Source organism: Corythoichthys intestinalis, chromosome 17, assembly GCF_030265065.1.
Source record: "Corythoichthys intestinalis isolate RoL2023-P3 chromosome 17, ASM3026506v1, whole genome shotgun sequence".
NCBI lineage: Eukaryota > Metazoa > Chordata > Actinopteri > Syngnathiformes > Syngnathidae > Corythoichthys > Corythoichthys intestinalis.
In genome coordinates, this window is record NC_080411.1 from 18,423,118 (window position 1) to 18,443,587 (window position 20,470).

A 20,470-nucleotide genomic window follows, 5' to 3' on the forward strand; every position below is an offset into this window, starting at 1 on the left:
CATGAGGCTATTATGTCACTGACTCCTCCCAGTCCTCCTCTGAGGAACCTCAAATTTGATTTTTCTTTACGAAACCAGAAGGCAAAATGGAGTTTTTAAGCGACCGACATGTGCAAAAGGTGAGCATTGCAGCCCTCGTTCTAACAATTAAATTAGGGCTAGGGTTAGCTGTTAATTTTGTTTGCTTTCTTCTTTGCCACTGGGATTATACCATGGGGGATTACAAAATCCTTCACTGATTTCGGCCATGTGTGAGTTCGTGGATTGAATAGGAACAAAATAATCGATAGAAACCCTGAGAAATACTCACACAACAAAAAACGTGAAACTGTTAATTTGATAGTAAAGATTCAGTCGTAGCAATCAAACAAAATCAGTGATAACAAAACTTTCTTTAGAAAAATAATACAACAAAAAGAACAACAAAAAAAATGAATTCCATAATTAATAATATGGATTAGGGCTGTCCCAAACGACCAATTTCCTCCCGATTAGTCAGCCGACTATTTTTATGATTAGTCGACTAATCTAATATATATATATATATATTTTTTTTAAACTAATCATGAAATATTTGTTGAAGCTTATTAATTCACAAAACCATTTTGGAATACCTAAATTCTTTATTAATGTATAAACAACAAAAATATCAATAATAAATCAATGAGGTCAAATGCTGCTGGCATTAACTAGTGCAAAAAAATGTAAATGGAAACATTGTGACTTCACCTTTTTAACAGGAGTCAAAACAATTCTTACTCTTTTTGTGGTGTGTCTATATTAGAGGTGTGCAAAATTTCCGATTCTTAGATTATTCGCGATTCGGCCGTGGAAGATTCGAGAACGATTCACAAACATCCAAATTCCGATTATTGAAATATGCCAAGTAAGGCGGAAGTACAACACACTCAGCGCGCCGCGCGGTCAATGAGCAACGGAGCAAGAGTAGCTAAACATCATGCTTCTCATTACCCGGCCCCTCGGGTAATGCCAATGCTCAACTCACGGCTCTAGCTCAACTCATGCCACGACATAAAAAAACACAACAACATACCTGAAGCTGCTACAAAAGTACGTCATCCACATAATGTTACGGTAGATATCATTTATATAAGACTAGATGCACTACGGTAGCGGTAGCGTTTGCAGCACATCTACAAAAAGCTAGATGCAGACGTAGTAAACGGCCGCCATCTTAAAGCAGTACACTTCTCTGCAAGGCTGTTGTAGCGAACCTTCCAAGCAAACCTAATTAACTTTTTATCTAAAATACTCCTAAATCGGTAAAATATTGACTTGAATCTATCTTTAAAATAGTTTTAAAACTTTCACATGTCGAAAGTTGACAAAAGGGAAATTATGGGTTAACGGGAGCAATTTTAACAACTTTAACGGTTGATTCACAACATTAAATTAATTGAATGTAGTTTAAAGCTGCTGATACAGAATGGGGACTGGAGTTTTTTTATTTACTGTTATTTTTGTATATTTGTTTACTGCTATATGTTAACTTGATACTGAAATAGTAGTTTGGTTTAGCCTGAGAGTATTTTTGAACAATTTTGGAACTAATGTACAAAACATTTAAAAAAAAAAAAAAAAAAAAAAGGGGGGGGGTGCATCAATAATCGTTTTAGAATCGAATCGGACCATCTGAATCGTAATCGTAATCGAATCGTTAGGTGCCCAAAGATTCCCAGCTCTAGTCTATATTGTTATAAATGTTAAAATGAATTGCAATGGGTCTCATGTCCCAGACAATCATTTTCAGAATAATTTGTGTGAGTTCAGATGCTCTTTCTGGTGTGCATTCCGCATTTTTTTGGGAAGGGGAAAAAACTGTTCAACTTTTGTTTGTTTTAACCTGAAAATAGATCAAGCAGAGGGCACACTGAAATATTACCACAATTATTTTGAATGAAAGTCACACATAGTCATAGTAACAAAAGTTAAATATATAGTATTAATTTTATAGTGTACTACTATATGTATATACACAATAATACTTTATAATATAAAGTAACATTAGTGCAGTCATGGATTACAGTAAGCAGGCCAGTGCTGTTTCCATATATATTTTTATTATGTTTTTACAGGATATATTTTTTTCCCCCAAGAGGGAGCTTCCATGATCCTAATAAATTTAATAATAATTAAATAAAACATTATATAATTATATATATATTATATATTAATTATTTATTAAATAAAAATGCACGTTGATAACGACGCACATAAAGGCAAATTCAATTTAAAAAAAAAAAAATCGCTAGAAAGTTGTATGGACTTACAATCCGCTAGTTTGTTGTTTTTTGTTGTCTTCCAAAATTACACATGGGTGACGGCGCTTCAAGTGTTCGTTCTTCGCCGACGTGCTACCGTGGTATGCAAGCTCAGTTTAGCAATGAGTACACACAGTGGCATCCTCCATATTTTCCTTGGAATAATTCCTGGCTCTGGCTTTTCTGGTCTGCTTTTTTGGTTTAATGCCGCTTTCACTTCTTGGTAATTGGCGGTGTTCAACTCCTCGCTGTAGTTAGGAGTGAACCGGCGATTCACTTGGCTCGTCGTCGTCGGTTCGTCCGATTTCCTCCTCAGGAAGGCGGCGGCGTGCATAAAAACACCAAGAGGTGTCGGATGGCTTTTTATTGATACTTTTATTGACCAAAACAAAAACGTGGGGAATGCACCCATTTAACTCCGCGCTACCCGTGTACTTTCCCTACTCTCACCTAACTCGCTCCCTCTCTCTCGCTCGCCCACTTTCTTCCCCTCCGCTCAATCTGACAATGCCGGTCAAATTGAGAATAACAGCGGCCGCCTTGGGGGTGCCGGTAACAACCGCTTGCATCGCGAGCGCACGCCATTCTAAACTTTATCAGCATGTAATTTTTTTTAACCCGTCACTACCCGTCGACGGTATGTTTTGCCCGTCGACGCATTTACATCATCGATGACGTCGACTAGTCGGGACAGCTCTAATATGGATTTGAACTCATGAAAAAAATAACAATAAACAAAGTGTGATTAGAGGGACTATACAGGATTTGTAGTTTTTTGATGGTAGTCTTGCATTGTACAGGGAGACCCAAAAAAAAGTTTACACTGCCATAATACAACTTAAATGCCATGTTTATTCAGTTTAGAATTAGAATTTAATCACAAATTATACATTATTGTAAAGAACATGTACATGCACTCTATTTTTCAATGTGTCCTCTCTTAAGTGTCACAACAGCCTCCAGGCGCCTGCGGAACGCTTGACGGGTCTTGTTTATGTAGGATGCTGTCATCTTTTCCCAAGATCTAACAATGGACCTCTCCAAGGCTGCCACAGAAGTTTGTGGCTTCTTACAGGCACTGTCCTCCACAGTTGCCCATATGCTATAATCCAGGGGATTGAGATCTGGACTCTGGGTGGCCACATATCACCTTGTCAATCAACTTTTTGGTCCCCACAGATCGGGCACTTCCAGACCCAGGTTTTCGTGAGGCTGTTCCAGTATCTTTCAGCTTCTTTTTTAACTTTGTAGACTGTACATCTGGATATTCTCAGATTTGCTGCAATCTCAGTAGGTGTCAGACCGGCACGCAGCAATTCAGGTACAGCTAAAATTTTCTTCATTTTCAGCAGAAGCACAGGCACTGTAGAGACGAGAGATTACCAGCTGTATTGAGTGACCTTAATGAATCACTTAAGCATGACAACCTATTTAGATATGTTTCAATGGCTTTTAAACAAGCAGTCAACTGAGTGTAAACTTTTTTTTGGGTCACCCTGTATGCAAAAGCTTTTTGTCCAATAGCGTTTCTTCCCAGCCAAAACCGTTGAACCTACTAACACCGCTGAAACACCAAAACGACCGGAATTCCCAGGTGACGCACTTTTGTTTGACACACACAAAAAAAGAACATGCTCCCATGAATTTTTTTTTTTTTAATATAAAAGTAAAGTAAAATTTCAGAATATATCTAGTCCTACATTTTTTATCCAAATTACTTCATTCATACTTGAAATCAGAGGAGGGTAGCGTAGCCAAAAATTTGACTCAAGTTAGAGTAGTGTTACTTCAAAATATCATCACACACGAAATGTAACTTGTAGCATTAGCATAGCATTCACGTTAGCAATAGGCTTATGCTAACTGCGAGCGTCTTCTTAAACTCTCTGACAACTTTTATTACATACAGTCCGTGGCATTCAGGTGGGTATCATTATATTACTATACACAATATATACAGTATTATATAATAGTTTTCCTGCTGAGTGTGTATATAATTGTTGTCATTGTAGATACTACAATATGTGCTCATATGTCAATGTTCAAAAATTTGAAATACAGTGGGTGGAAACCTTTATTTATTTTTAAGTAAAATATGTTGATTTTACAGACGACAACATTTCTAGTAAACGTTGACTGAAACTACACGAAGACAAACACATTTTGAGATGAGTAAAATATGATTAAGACTGCCAAGAACATTGGTAGAGTAGCGAAAAATTCGACTCAAGTAAGAGTAGCATTACTTCAAAATAGTATTACTCAAGTAAAAGTCATCCAAAAAATGTACTCAAGTACAAGGAAAAAAGTATTTGGTAAAAAGAATACTCAAGTCCTGAGTAACATTGTGAGTAACTGCTTCCAATTTTTTTTTTTTAAACAATGTTTTTTTTTTACTCAGCACAAAGTTATCTACATAAATTGTTTCATGTTATATTGTACTATAACCTATTACATAACCACATTAAGCTAAAGAAAAACAAAATTTAAGCAAAAGTAATAATAATAATCCGGCAAGAGAAAATAAATCTTCAGAAAGGAAGCATCATTCGTCCAAAGAGCATGAGTGCCCTCTAGTGGAGAAAATAGTTCATAGTTTGAATAATGCACAGTGCCTTGCAAAAGTATTCGGCCCCCTTGAATCTTGCAACCTTTCGCCACATTTCAGGCTTCAAACATAAAGATATGAAATTTAATTTTTTTGTCAAGAATCAACAACAAGTGGGACATAATCGTGAAGTGGAACAACATTTATTGGATAATTTAAACTTTTTTAACAAATAAAAAACAGAAAAGGGGCGTGCAATATTATTCGGCCCCTTTACTTTCAGTGCAGCAAACTCACTCCAGAAGGTCAGTGAGGATCTCTGAATGATCCAATGTTGTCCTAAATGACTGATGATGATAAATAGAATCCACCTGTGTGTAATCAAGTCTCCGTATAAATGCACCTGCTCTGTGATAGTCTCAGGGTTCTGTTTAAAGTGCAGAGAGCATTATGAAAACCAAGGAACACACCAGGCAGGTCCGAGATACTGTTGTGGAGAAGTTTAAAGCCGGATTTGGATACAAAAAGATTTCCCAAGCTTTAAACATCTCAAGGAACACTGTGCAAGCCATCATATTGAAATGGAAGGAGCATCAGACCACTGCAAATCTACCAAGACCCGGCCGTCCTTCCAAACTTTCTTCTCAAACAAGGAGAAAACTGATCAGAGATGCAGCCAAGAGGCCCATGATCACTCTGGATGAACTGCAGAGATCTACAGCTGAGGTGGGAGAGTCTGTCCATAGGACAACAATCAGTCGTACACTGCACAAATCTGGCCTTTATGGAAGAGTGGCAAGAAGAAAGCCATTTCTCAAAGATATCCATAAAAAGTCTCGTTTAAAGTTTGCCACAAGCCACCTGGGAGACACACCAAACATGTGGAAGAAGGTGCTCTGGTCAGATGAAACCAAAATTGAACTTTTTGGCCACAATGCAAAACGATATGTTTGGCGTAAAAGCAACACTGCTCATCACCCTGAACACATTATCCCGACTGTCAAACATGGTGGTGGCAGCATCATGGTTTGGGCCTGCTTTTCTTCAGCAGGGACAGGGAAGATAGTTAAAATTGACGGGAAGATGGATGCAGCCAAATACAGGAACATTCTGGAAGAAAACCTGTTGGTATCTGCACAAGACCTGAGACTGGGACGGAGATTTATCTTCCAACAGGACAATGATCCAAAACATAAAGCCAAATCTACAATGCAGTGGTTCAAAAATAAACGTATCCAGGTGTTAGAATGGCCAAGTCAAAGTCCAGACCTGAATCCAATCGAGAATCTGTGGAAAGAGCTGAAGACTGCTGTTCACAAACACTCTCCATCCAACCTCACTGAGCTCGAGCTGTTTTGCAAGGAAGAATGGGCAAGAATGTCAGTCTCTCCATGTGCAAAACTGATAGAAACATACCCCAAGCGACTTGCAGCTGAAATTGGAGCAAAAGGTGGCGCTACAAAGTATTAACGCAAGGGGTCCGAATAATATTGCACGCCCCACTTTTCAGTTTTTTATTTGTTAAAAAAGTTTAAATTATCCAATAAATTTTGTTCCACTTCACGATTGTGTCCCACTTGTTGTTGATTCTTGACAAAAAATTAAAATTTTATTTTTTATTAGTTTGGCGTGGTAAAACTACTCTAGAAGTAAATTTTCTCATAATCAAAGGTTTGGCGTGGTAAAACTACTCTTAGAAGAACATTTTTCTCAAAAAGTTACTGAGGTAAATGTAACGGAGTACACGTAACGGGTTACTACCCACTTCTGCTTGAAATAATTTTTGCCAAAAATTTTCCTATTCATTTTTAATAGCCAAAATTTCCCATTTACTTCCAATTGCTTAATTTGCCATTCCATTGACAGTAAATTGCCTGAAATGCCCGCAAATCAACAGGAAGTGACCCGATATCAACAGGAAATGACTCCCAACATACCCCCAATTCAACAGGAAGTGCCCCCGAGATTTCCGAATATCAACTGGAAGTGACCTGTATCAACAGGAAGTGATCCCGAAATGCCCACATACCAATAGGAAGAAATTGAATTTTCTAGTGTAAAATACTTTTCTACTAATGCTTGCATGTACAATGTGGCAAATAAGTATTTAGTCAACCACCAATTGGGCAAGTTCTCCTACTTGAAAAGATTAAAGAGGCCTGTAATTGTCAACATGGGTAAACCTCAACCATGAGAGACAGAATGTGGAAAAAAACAGAAAATCACATTGTTTGATTTTTAAGGACGTTATTTCCAAATTAGAGTGGAAAATAAGTATTTGGTCACCTACAAACAAGCAAGATTTCTGGCTGTCAAAGAGGTCTAACTTCTTCTAACGAGGCTCCACTCGTTACCTGTATTAATGGCACCTGTTTTAACTCATTATCGGTATAAAGGACACCTGTCCACAACTTCAGTCAGTCACACTCCAAACTCCACTATGGCCAAAGGACACCAGAGACAAAAATGTAGACCTGCACCAGGCTGGGAAGACTGAATCTGCAATAGGTAAAACGCTTGTTGTAAAGAAATCAACTGTGGGAGCAATTATTAAAAAATGGAAGACATACAAGACCACTGATAATCTCCCTCGATCTGGGCTCCATGCAAGATCTCACCCGTGGCTTCAAAATGATAACAAGAACGGTGAGCAAAAATCCCAGAACCACAGGGGGGGACCTAGTGAATGACCTACAGAGAACTGAGACCACAGTAACAAAGGCTACTATCAGTAACACAATGCGCCACCAGGGACTCAAATCCTGCACTGCCAGATGTGTCTCCCTGCTGAAGCCAGTACACGTCCAGGCCTGTCTGTGGTTCGCTAGAGAGCATTTGGATGATCCAGAAGAGGACTGGGAAATGTGTTATGGTCAGATGAAACCAAAATAGAACTTTTTGGTAGAAACACAGGTTCTCCTGTTTGGAGGAGAAAAAATACTGAATTGCATCCGAAGAACACCATACCCACTGTGAAGCATGGGAGTTGAAACATCATGCTTTTGGGCTGTTTTTCTGCAAAGGGACCAGGACAACTGATCTGTGTAAAGGAAAGAATGAATGGGGCCATGTATCGAGAGATTTTGAGTGAAAATCTCCTTCCATCAGCAAGGGCATTGAAGATGAGCCGTGGCTGGGTCTTTCAGCATGACAATGATCCCAAACACACAGCCAGGGCAACAAAGGAGTAGCTTCGTAAGAAGCATTTCAAGGTCCTGGAGTGGCCTAGCCAGTCTCCAGATCTCAAACCCATAGAAAATCTGTGGAGGGAGTTGAAAGACCGTGTTGGTCACTCACTGGTCTAGAGGAGATCTGTATGGAGGAATGGGCCAAAATACCAGCAACAGTGTGTGAAAAGTTTGTGAAGAGCTACAGAAAACGAAAAAGTATTGAGATGAACTTTTGGTATTGACCAAATACTTATTTTCCACCATGATTTGCAAATAAATTGTTTAAAAATCAAACAATGTGATTTTCTGTTTTTTTCCACATTCTCTCTCATGGTTGAGGTTTACCCATGTTGACAATTATAGGCCTCGCTAATATTTTCAAGTGGGAGAACTTGCACAATTAGTGGATGACTAAATACTTATTTGCCCCACTGTATGCATGCTCCCTGATGAATACGTTTGAACTGGGACTGCCCCAAAAAGCCCAAGTTTTTCTTCCCTTCCATCGAGTCGAACACTCTGGGCGAACACACGCCTGTGCACATCCCCGCTTGGCAAGAACACATTTCTAACCCACTTAACACTTGCTACTAACAATAAACAATCACATTCCCAATGGGCCAAATGCTTATCTCTTTACGCTTCACACAGGCTTCGGCGAGGTTTTAGGCCGGAGGTAGCCGCCGCTAAAAGTCACAAACTATTGAATGTGAAAAATGAAAGCTTACTCTCGGTCAGTACATGGAGAACGGCTACGTGGTGGTGGACGAGCTCCTGACGTCTCTGGAGTGCGACGAACTGCGTCGGCGGATGTCGGAGATCGTGGAGCAGATGGATGTGCCGGCGCACTGCAGGACCACCTTCTCCACGTATCACCACGAGCAGCTCAAAACGCAGGTCAGCGCAAGCCGCCGATACCCCAAAGGCCTTGTAGCTCTTATACCCGAATACTGAAACGTGATCATTTCATGTCAGCCGTCTCGGTTGAAATGGATTTGATGATTTGTTTTTCATGCCTACATTTTGCAGATGCAGGTACAGTATGCTACTGCTTATTTTCACTTGTTGCTAGGCAGACTTTATAAGGACAGAGATGTGGAAAGTTGCTAGTAACAGTCTAAGGGTAAAAAGGTTGTCTTTCTTCTCATGCTGTCGGAAAACATAGCTAACTATGTTTTTTTTTACTCCCTCCTGTCACTTGTTACTAGGTAGAATTGTTGGGTCACAGTCATTAGTGCCCCAAAAAGGCAGTATGTTTTCATAGAACAGGAGCATCACAATGCTGTCGTGCGTGTGTTTGTATCCCATGTGCTTACATTTTTTTCACATTTTTTTCACACAATGCTGTACATTGGTGGATGAAGTACTCACTTTTTTTTACCCAAGTAAAAGTAGATACAGGTGCAAAAAATGACTAAAGTAAAAGTACAAGTATCTAAGAAAAAAAATAATCAAGTAAAAGTGCAAAAGGTTTAAAATTTATAAGAATAAAAGTATTTTCTCCCAATTATTTTAGTAGTCGATTCATCTATCAACTAGTTAGTTCGATTAATGGAGTAATTGGATTAGGAATATTTAATGCGTTGCAGAATAAATTTTAGGAGATGTAAAACAAAGCTTGCTAAGAGAAAGAGCATTAAATGCGATTACAAAATAAAAATCCAGAGTGTTCTTCAAACTATGAAGAATTGCACTTTCATTTAAAAATAAATTAAAATACCTGATCTTAACTTTAAAATGGTGTAAAAAAAAAAAAAAAAAGAATAAATGAGGATCTAAGTACCACAAAAAGAACAATTGGGTACCTTGTCCGTTAGTTTAAATTATATAAAATCCTAACTTTTTTTTTTTTTTTTTTTTAACAATGCTCTTAACAAATTGTTCAAACACCACTAAGAGGGCAGTGATAACCCTATAATATATATATATATATATATATATATATATATATATATATATATATATATATATATATATATATATATCAGGGGTTGCGTTAACCGAATATTTTCCGTCGTTGACCGTTTTTTTAAAACAGTGACGGAAAAAACTGAAGTCCATCTGTCATTTTGACAGGTTGCAATTCACACCCCAGACCACAGGGTGGCGAGTGAGCATATTAATTAGCTATTGTCTCTCTTGATGCATGACGTCGTTGGCCTTACTCGGAAAAAATGTCAAGGCAACTGAGTGTTTGCCTGGCACGGCCAGACTGTTCTCCCTGTATTTTTCTAACACTGAGAAAAAAGTCTGGGGCGCAGCCCATTAACGGCCTCTCGAGTAGGTACAAAATCAATCGACAAATCAGATTTGTTTATTTGCGTGACGTGTTCTTCACGAGCAACGTCACTCTTGCGCGCCGAAAGTCGTCTCCACGACAACACAGATGGCGAACGGGAGAGCCGAGAATATGTTCCAATCCGCGGTAAATTCAGTTTTAAATGAGCTAAAACACATCGACACGAGTCATTGACAACAGTCTGGCTCGCGCTAGCCATGTTGAATAAACTCCGCTCTCCTCGTATGTTTACTTCCGCGCGCAAGTCCCTCATCCTGCCCTCGTCGCTTTGCTAACGTCACGTCTGCCCGTCGCTGATTGGTGCACGCCGCTGTCTGTTTGCCTCTGTTTAAGCTTGTTCGGACAGAATATTAATTAAAAATGAATGAAAACTAAATACTATTGAATATGTCATTATTATCATTTAAAAAATGTAAGTGACGGGTAAAAATAGATTATGACCGGATTTTTATGACACTGTCAGTCAAAATGACAGACAACGAAAAAGTCTAGCGCAACCTCTGATATATATCTATAATAACCCTAACCCGAAGCAGCAAAATTTGATTCGAAGCTTTTTTCTAATTACTCGAGTTAACTAATCATTGCAGCAATAACATATATACATACATACAGAGATCTGAGTAAATATTATAAGGAAGAAAATTCATTGACTGTTTAGTTTTATTTAAAACTGAGCAGAATGGAAAAAAAAAACAAGAAATAAAATTGACTGCACTGTAAACAGAAGCTTAACAACCTCAAAAATCTCCAAACTTAATGTCTGATTGAAAGCAACTATCAGGTGCATACTGTACAAGAGTGTGCAGAACTCATCTGACGGTGAGGTGCTCTCACTGTTGGTTTCTATTGGTCAATATCTTGTTTTTCTGCCCAAGCCCGTCGACGGGGGGGGGGCAACCGGGTATGTTGTCCCGGGCCTCAGGGCCATAGGGTGCCCTGAATGACCCTTGATTTATTTTACTTTACATTCACATATTTCTTTTTTATTTAAATCATTTTCTGATTAAATATTATGTTCTACTCGATATATACTCAAAAACTTTAACATATTAAAGATTTCAAATATGTACAATGCCACCCCCACCCCTTCTGTCTTAACAGAGAATGGTTTGACCCCGCCCTGGCGCACCCAAGGCTACACTACGTACTTGCCCTGAAGCGGGAAATTAAAATCTGTCATTGTTACAAACTATAAACATGGCGAGTCGTCATAAATCGGGTGCTCAGAAAAGAAAAGATAAAAGGAAAAAAAATGACGATCATACAGGTGAATGAGAAAAAATGATGAAGTTTTTAAAAGGGGGATACGAAGCCAGAGAATTAGGGCTAGAGTTCGCTGTGGACGGTGATGTTGGTAAGTGAACAACAGCCGCTAACACTGAACGTTTACATTCGCGATCACCGTGACCAAAGTCCGATTCGAATCTGTCACCGGCCGCTTGTAGCCTATTGAGCTGCGGTATGACAAGACATGCTGCTCACGTTGAGCTGAGGAGAGAGAAGGTGATTGGAGATCAGGGATATATGTTAGTTTGTGGGGAGCAGGGCTGAACAAACTCTGGTCTGGCGACTTGATGTTTAGTTAATACTGTTTTGTTGCTTAGTTGTATTGTATTGTAGCCTACATGGGACAATAGATCAAAATTGTTTGTTTATATTGTGTCACATCACATTACAGTCTGTTAAATTTAACTGTCCATCTCAAATAATTTTAAAATTTACACTGTCATTTGCAAAGCCTTAAAAGTACTGCATATGTTGTCGTGACAAGCCAGTGGCAGGGGTGGGGGTGGGGGTGGGGGCCTTTAATGGTCTCTTGTCCCCGGGCCCCTGTAAGTCTGTTGACAGACCTGTACCCGCCTAATCTTACTTGTACTCGTGTTACTGCCTCAACTGCTCAGTTATGGTATAGTCGCATGGGGCTTATCGATTGCGCCAGACGCATAAAAATGTAATTGTCAATTCACAATGAGGAAAAAAACAAAACAAACAAAAAACAACGTGGAACACATGCGACAATTTGAAAAGTAGTCGAGTAAAAAGCACAGATACGTGCTGTAAAATGTAGTACAGTCAAAGTAAAGATGGCCACTTCATATTTGTACTCAAGTAACGTACAGATACACAAAAACAAGGGCGTAGGTTTACATAGGGACTGTAGGGACATAACACTACCAACTTTTCAGGATGTTCAAATTGTCGCCACCAACTTTTAAGCAACCTTATTTGCATTTTATAAGGATTTCAGTTATATAGGTAATTATTTTTATTACGTTCAGACTTATATTTATCCCTTTTTCACTCGCTGAATGTGCTAGTCCATTGCCCCCCCAAACTCACGTTTGATTGGCTGATAACTTGACCCCCCACCCCACACACACACACACGCACTGACCCGACGAAAATACAACATGTCGCCAACATGCCATCTCATCCGCTCCCTTCAAAAAGGAGGTACAGTGCCTTGCAAAAGTATTCGGCCCCCTTGAATCTTGCAACCTTTCGCCACATTTCAGGCTTCAAACATAAAGATATGAAATTTAATTTTTTTGTCAAGAATCAACAACAAGTGGGACACAATCGTGAAGTGGAACAACATTTATTGGATAATTTAAACTTTTTTAACAAATAAAAAACTGAAAAGTGGGGCGTGCAATATTATTCGGCCCCTTTACTTTCAGTGCAGCAAACTCACTCCAGAAGTTCAGTGAGGATATCTGAATGATCCAATGTTGTCCTAAATGACCGATGATGATAAATAGAATCCACCTGTGTGTAATCAAGTCTCCGTATAAATGCACCTGCTCTTTGATAGTCTCAGGGTTCTGTTTAAAGTGCAGAGAGCATTATGAAAACCAAGGAACACACCAGGCAGGTCCGAGATACTGTTGTGGAGAAGTTTAAAGCCGGATTTGGATACAAAAAGATTTCCCAAGCTTTAAACATCTCAAGGAGCACTGTGCAAGCCATCATATTGAAATGGAAGGAGCATCAGACCACTGCAAATCTACCAAGACCCGGCCGTCCTTCCAAACTTTCTTCTCAAACAAGGAGAAAACTGATCAGAGATGCAGCCAAGAGGCCCATGATCACTCTGGATGAACTGCAGAGATCTACAGCTGAGGTGGGAGAGTCTGTCCATAGGACAACAATCAGTCGTACACTGCACAAATCTGGCCTTTATGGAAGAGTGGCAAGAAGAAAGCCATTTCTCAAAGATATCCATAAAAAGTCTCGTTTAAAGTTTGCCACAAGCCACCTGGGAGACACACCAAACATGTGGAAGAAGGTGCTCTGGTCAGATGAAACCAAAATTGAACTTTTTGGCCACAATGCAAAACGATATGTTTGGCGTAAAAGCAAGACAGCTCATCACCCTGAACACACCATCCCCACTGTCAAACATGGTGGTGGCAGCATCATGGTTTGGGCCTGCTTTTCTTCAGCAGGGACAGGGAAGATGGTTAAAATTGACGGGAAGATGGATGCAGCCAAATACAGGAACATTCTGGAAGAAAACCTGTTGGTATCTGCACAAGACCTGAGACTGGGACGGAGATTTATCTTCCAACAGGACAATGATCCAAAACATAAAGCCAAATCTACAATGCAATGGTTCAAAAATAAACGTATCCAGGTGTTAGAATGGCAAAGTCAAAGTCCAGACCTGAATCCAATCGAGAATCTGTGGAAAGAGCTGAAGACTGCTGTTCACAAACACTCTCCATCCAACCTCACTGAGCTCGAGCTGTTTTGCAAGGAAGAATGGCCAAGAATGTCAGTCTCTCGATGTGCAAAACTGATAGAAACATACCCCAAGCGACTTGCAGCTGAAATTGGAGCAAAAGGTGGCGCTACAAAGTATTAACGCAAGGGGGCCGAATAATATTGCACGCCCCACTTTTCAGTTTTTTATTTGTTAAAAAAGTTTAAATTATCCAATAAATTTTGTTCCACTTCACGATTGTGTCCCACTTGTTGTTGATTCTTGACAAAAAAATAAAATTTTATATCTTTATGTTTGAAGCCTGAAATGTGGCGAAAGGTTGCAAGGTTCAAGGGGGCCGAATACTTTTGCAAGGCACTGTATATTAGAAGTTTTTTTCAGCCAGCAACGGCCACTGTAAGTAATGTAAAAAGATGTCAATGTGATGGAGGTGGGGAACACACCACTAATTTTGCTACAGAAATTTTGCTACAACCTGCATCAGAGTTTGCATGACATTAAACTGTATGAATTTGCTAACCTGCAAAACTTGAGTAGGAAGCTGCTTAGAGAGAAGTGTCCTCCACTTCTGTATGCGTTTTCTGCTGTTAATGTTAATTAAACTGTGAGAAATGTAGTGATTCGAGGTTTACCCCCTTCTACCCAATTTTCATTTTTATTTTGTTTATGTGGTCTTAAAGCAACACTTGGTAGCTTTTCAGTTTTGGTCGATTTAAGCGACGCTGGTGAACAAAAGCGGTAGTTTTTTGAAGACTACGTTTCCCATGAGGACCAGCGCATGAGTGTATCGTGTCTTCCTATGAGGAGCGTAACAGCAAATAATTGAGAAGCACTGGTATAACTCAATACAGATTTATTTTGCAATGATCGGTTAGCCTATCAATTAATTAGGTTCATATTCGTGAGAAATGTAGCCCTGAACACCGTTCACCCAATCTGTTTGGTCTTAATATCCCATCCCCAGCAAAAAGTGTACTTACATGTTATGCTGTTATATCGTCCCCGCCAATGTTGAGACCAAACCTTAACCTTTGCACAAAAATATACTTCAGTATAGTACTGTACATTCCACCACTGCTACTATGTACGGAAAGGTTGTTTTTCATGAGTGTGCCATCTATTGGTAGTGTTCACATGTTACTAAGTAGAATCGGTCGATCAGGGCAACAAAAAAAAAGTCACGTTTTGTGAGTTGTGTTTATTCATCAGCAGTCCCTTTTGACCTGTAGGGAAGCACCGACTATTTCATCAGCAGCGGTGACAAGATCCGTTTTTTCTTCGAAAAGGGAGTTTTTGACGAGCGAGGTCAGTGACCTTTCTTACTGGTGACCGACTCTGCTTTTAACACTTCTATCCTCTCTTACTTTCAGGGGAATTTGTGGTCCCCAAGCATCGATCTCTAAATAAAGTGGGACACGCGTTGCATGCCTACGAACCTTTGTACAAAAAAGTTACGCATTCAGACAAAGTCCAGGTAAGAGGAGGCCCGGCCGTGCGTGAGTGAGAAACCGGACCACGTGAGTCGCTTTGCTTCTTGTTCTCCTTATAGGGAATGGCCAGAAAGCTGGGACTGGTTCACCCCGTTGTTCTGCAGAGCATGTACATTTTTAAGGTGATTGATGAATCATTAAATAGGTCATAAAACAGGTTTTCGGTCATTATAAGGCTTAATCTTCTAGTTAGCAGGGGTTTAATAATTAGTCGGTGGAGTTGACTTCAACAAATTCCGTGCAGTTTGTTAGTTTCAGGGCTTCTGAGTGGCTAAGCTAGCACGAGTCAATAGTACCTGCTTAGCATACCAATAAAAAACAACATATTCACGCATGATAATCACCGATGACCAGTGTTGTTAATCTTACTGAAAAAAAGTAATTAATTATAGTTACAAATTACTTCTCCCAAAAAGTAATTGCGTTAGTAACTCAATTACCTGAATGTAAGAGTAATTAGTTACTTGGCAAAGTAATTGGTGATAATTACTTTTTTTTTTTTCCCTCAAAAAAAAAAAAAAAAAAAAAAAAAAAAAAAAAACACTGGCCACACTATGAAGTTTTTTGTGAAGGTTTTTAGTACAATTGGCCCGAGCCCAATTCTTTACCCTAATTTACTCTTTACCCTGGATCAACTGTTAAAAGTTGTTAGAATTGCTCCCATTATTGCATTAGTTCCCTTCTCTCTACTTTCGACATATGAAAGTTTTAAAACTGTTTCATCATTTAAAGATAGATTCAAGTCAAGATTTTGCCGATTTAGAAGTATTTTATATAAAAAGTTACTTAGGTTCGCTAGGAAGGTTCTCTACAACAGAGCCGTCCTAAAAAGTATACTGCTTCAAGATGGCGGCTGTCTACTAACGCATTTAGTGCAATGTCTGTCATTTTGCATCTAGTTATATCTATATACAGTACATGTGATATCTACCATGTCTACCATATCTACCATAACATGCGGGCGTAGTTTGTAGGCTATCGGCTACAACATGTATTATTGGAGCTGCCTAGCATCGCGTCTGCTCGGCGTCACAACTTTCTTGCCTCTCCCCACTCCTGCTCTGCTCTGTCGTCTCGGTGAGTCCGTCTCCCTCAGACTTTTCAACCAGTATAGTAACGCATAGTAACGCATGCCTTTCCGTCCTCAGTAACGGTAACGGCGTTGCCACGATGAGAAAAGTAATTAATTAGATTACCCACTACTGAAAAAAATAACGCCATTAGTAACGCCGTTATATTGTAACGCCGTTATTAACAACACTGCCGATGACCCATGCAATCGATGGTGTTGGTTATGGTTTCAGGATGATACCATTGCATGTCAATAATTGGAGTATGAACTAGGGCTGCAGCTATCGATTATTTTAGTAGTCGATTAATCGATGAACTACGTAGTTCGAATAATCAAGTAATCGAATAAGGAACATAAATAATTAAAATACCTGAGCTGAGCCTTGAACGATATTAAAAAGAATAAATGAAGATCTAAGTACAACAAAAGAAAAATTGGCTAACTTGCGTAACAAAAGTCCGCTAGCTTAAATGCTAACTTTTTTTTTTTTTTTTTTTAAACAATACTCTCAAATCATTCAAACACATATTCCCACAAAAACGGCTAAATATACAGTGCTTTGCAAAAGTATTCGGCCCCCTTGAATCTTGCAACCTTTCGCCACATTTCAGGCTTCAAACATAAAGATATGAAATTTAATTTTTTTGTCAAGAATCAACAACAAGTGGGACATAATCGTGAAGTGGAACAACAATTATTGGGTAATTTAAACTTTTTTAACAAATAAAAAACTGAAAAGTGGGGCGTGCAATATTATTCGGCCCCTTTACTTTCAGTGCAGCAAACTCACTCCAGAAGTTCAGTGAGGATCTCTGAATGATCCAATGTTGTCCTAAATGACCGATGATGATAAATAGAATCCACCGGTGTGTAATCAAGTCTCCGTATAAATGCACCTGCTCTGTGATAGTCTCAGGGTTCTGTTTAAAGTGCAGAGAGCATTATGAAAACCAAGGAACACACCAGGCAGGTCCGAGATACTGTTGTGGAGAAGTTTAAAGCCGGATTTGGATACAAAAAGATTTCCCAAGCTTTAAACATCTCAAGGAGCCATCATATTGAAATGGAAGGAGCATCAGACCACTGCAAATCTACCAAGACCCGGCGTCCTTCCAAACTTTCCTCTCAAACAAGGAGAAAACTGATCAGAGATGCAGCCAAGAGGCCCACGATCACTCTGGATGAACTGCAGAGATCTACAGCTGAGGTGGGAGAGTCTGTCCATAGGACAACAATCAGTCGTACACTGCACAAATCTGGCCTTTATGGAAGAGTGGCAAGAAGAAAGCCATTTCTCAAAGATATCCATAAAAAGTCTCGTTTAAAGTTTGCCACAAGCCACCTGGGAGACACACCAAACATGTGGAAGAAGGTGCTCTGGTCAGATGAAACCAAAATTGAACTTTTTGGCCACAATGCAAAACGATATGTTTGGCGTAAAAGCAACACAGCTCATCACCCTGAACACACCATCCCCACTGTCAAACATGGTGGTGGTAGCATCATGGTTTGGGCCTGCTTTTCTTCAGCAGGGACAGGGAAGATGGTTAAAATTGACGGGAAGATGGATGCAGCCAAATACAGGGACATTCTGGAAGAAAACCTGTTGGTATCTGCACAAGACCTGAGACTAGGACGGAGATTTATCTTCCAACAGGACAATGATCCAAAACATAAAGCCAAATCTACAATGGAATGGTTCAAAAATAAACGTATCCAGGTGTTAGAATGGCCAAGTCAAAGTCCAGACCTGAATCCAATCGAGAATCTGTGGAAAGAGCTGAAGACTGCTGTTCACAAACACTCTCCATCCAACCTCACTGAGCTCGAGCTGTTTTGCAAGGAAGAATGGGCAAGAATGTCAGTCTCTCGATGTGCAAAACTGATAGAAACATACTCCAAGCGACTTGCAGCTGTAATTGGAGCAAAAGGTGGCGCTACAAAGTATTAACGCAAGGGGGCCGAATAATATTGCACGCCCCACTTTTCAGTTTTTTATTTGTTAAAAAAGTTTAAATTATCCAATAAATTTTGTTCCACTTCACGATTGTGTCCCACTTGTTGTTGATTCTTGACAAAAAAATAAAATTTTATATCTTTATGTTTGAAGCCTGAAATGTGGCGAAAGTTTGCAAGGTTTAAGGGGGCCGAATACTTTTGCAAGGCACTGTACATATTAAAATGATCCCAGTATTTGACATAATACAAAACACAATGTTTACTCACTTCCTCATAAGTGCAATGGTCCCACAGTAGTAGGGCTTGTTTTGGCCAATATCCACGGTGAATGGGAACCTCTTGAAACTCCAAAAAGGTGCACACTCCTCTCCCTCATACAGCAAGATTTTTCTGCAGCCGTTTGGCTGGCGTGATGCGAAAACTGAACGTATTAATCCGCAAAATCAGCTGAATACTTAGTCCTCATACACAACAGTACGGCTGTATAGTGAAGAGGACACCTTCATCCGTACACGTCACAGCGCCCTCCTCCTCAATGCAAGACCGAAGCCGGAAGTCACTCATTTTCATGGCGCGGGATTAAAAAAACTAAATAAATATAGCGATCGCTTCCACACACATCCAAGCGGTCCATATCATTCAGGAGCATAAAATACCGCGTGTATTAAGAAATACACATGCTTTTTCGTGTCACATGCACTTTAAGAAGCTAGTTTAGATAGTAAGATGTCTGAAAATTTGCAACAATGTGAATTGTTTTCCAAAGTAAAAGCAGATTTTTTTCATGTGCTACTTTGACTTAACAAAAATATAATGAAAAAAATCTGATAATATTTACAATTGAGAAGTTATATACAATTTCAAGAATTTAGACAAGTTTAAGGTGAAGGTCCTAAGCGATTAATTGGTTATCGAAATAGTTGTCGATTAATTTGGTAATCGATTAATCGATTAATTGTTGCACCTCTAATTGTAATATATTTCTTTCCCTCCTGCAGCAACCCGGGATTGGTGGAGAAGGTCAGAAGACGTGCTCGTGTTACGCTTTGATGTTTTAATACAGTAGGTATGGTTTGCGCCCCCTAGTGACGCCCCACCAGGACGCCACCTTCTTGTACACGGAACCTCTTGGGAGGGTGACGGGTTTTTGGGTTGCCCTGGAGGACGCCACCGTCCACAACGGCTGCCTGTGGTTCATCCCGGGCTCGCACAACTGTAAGCAAGCATTTTAGTAGCAGCAGCCACGCCCACGCCGTCTAACGCCCCGCCTCCTTGCTAACAGGCGGCATAACCCGAAGGATGGTGAGGACGTCGCCGGGCAGCGTCCTGCAGACTGACTTCATCGGCACCGAGCGGGACTACGACGGAGACCGGTTCGTCCCGGCGGAAGTTAAAAAAGGTGATAAACGGATCGGAGAGCGACTCGTTGATGGCGATAGACATTCGATCCCTGGAAGCCAATGGTTAAAAAATATTTTGAAAGTAGATGGATGGTTGATGACTAAAGTCTAAACACAATGTTGACCTTAAAATTGTCCAAGCAAATTCTCTGTTTTTGCGTCTCTCAATTGTTCTCAGTTTGATTCATTGAATGAATGCTTTCATTGCTATTGCACAATTGAACGACAAAATGGAGGTGCCATTACCGTGCAGATAGTAAAAGTGCAAAGTAGTAAATAGAAAATATTTCCCTCCCCAAAAAAGGACACACTGATTTGTTTTGTTCTTGTATTTAGGTGGCGTGGTCCTGATTCATGGCCAAGTGGTGCACCGCAGTGCGGAGAACGTGTCGTCGGACTCGCGCCACGTCTACACCTTCCATCTCATGGAGGCTCAGGACACCCATTGGAGTGCCGACAACTGGTCAGTTCACTTACCGCGCCGCTATATTTCAGCATTTTTTGAGAAAAATCACTCATC

The 20,470-nt window shown here is 39.8% G+C and overlaps 1 protein-coding gene across 2 annotated transcripts in view; it reads left to right on the forward strand.

Annotated features, from left to right (window-relative positions):
* The window catches only part of phyhd1 (phytanoyl-CoA dioxygenase domain containing 1), a 25,385-nt gene continuing 4,915 nt past the window's right edge, over nt 1-20,470 (forward strand). The window contains exons 1-9 of one of the 2 annotated variants that reach the window (XM_057819139.1): nt 1-119; nt 8,739-8,897; nt 15,259-15,334; nt 15,400-15,503; nt 15,579-15,641; nt 19,549-19,570; nt 19,637-19,765; nt 19,833-19,949; nt 20,287-20,413. In XM_057819139.1, coding sequence (XP_057675122.1) covers nt 87-119; nt 8,739-8,897; nt 15,259-15,334; nt 15,400-15,503; nt 15,579-15,641; nt 19,549-19,570; nt 19,637-19,765; nt 19,833-19,949; nt 20,287-20,413 — 830 coding nt within the window. In that variant the 5' untranslated portion in view covers nt 1-86. Of the gene's footprint in view, nt 120-8,651; nt 8,898-15,258; nt 15,335-15,399; nt 15,504-15,578; nt 15,642-19,548; nt 19,571-19,636; nt 19,766-19,832; nt 19,950-20,286; nt 20,414-20,470 lie in introns of both variants that reach the window. The other variant, XM_057819140.1, reaches the window with a different exon arrangement.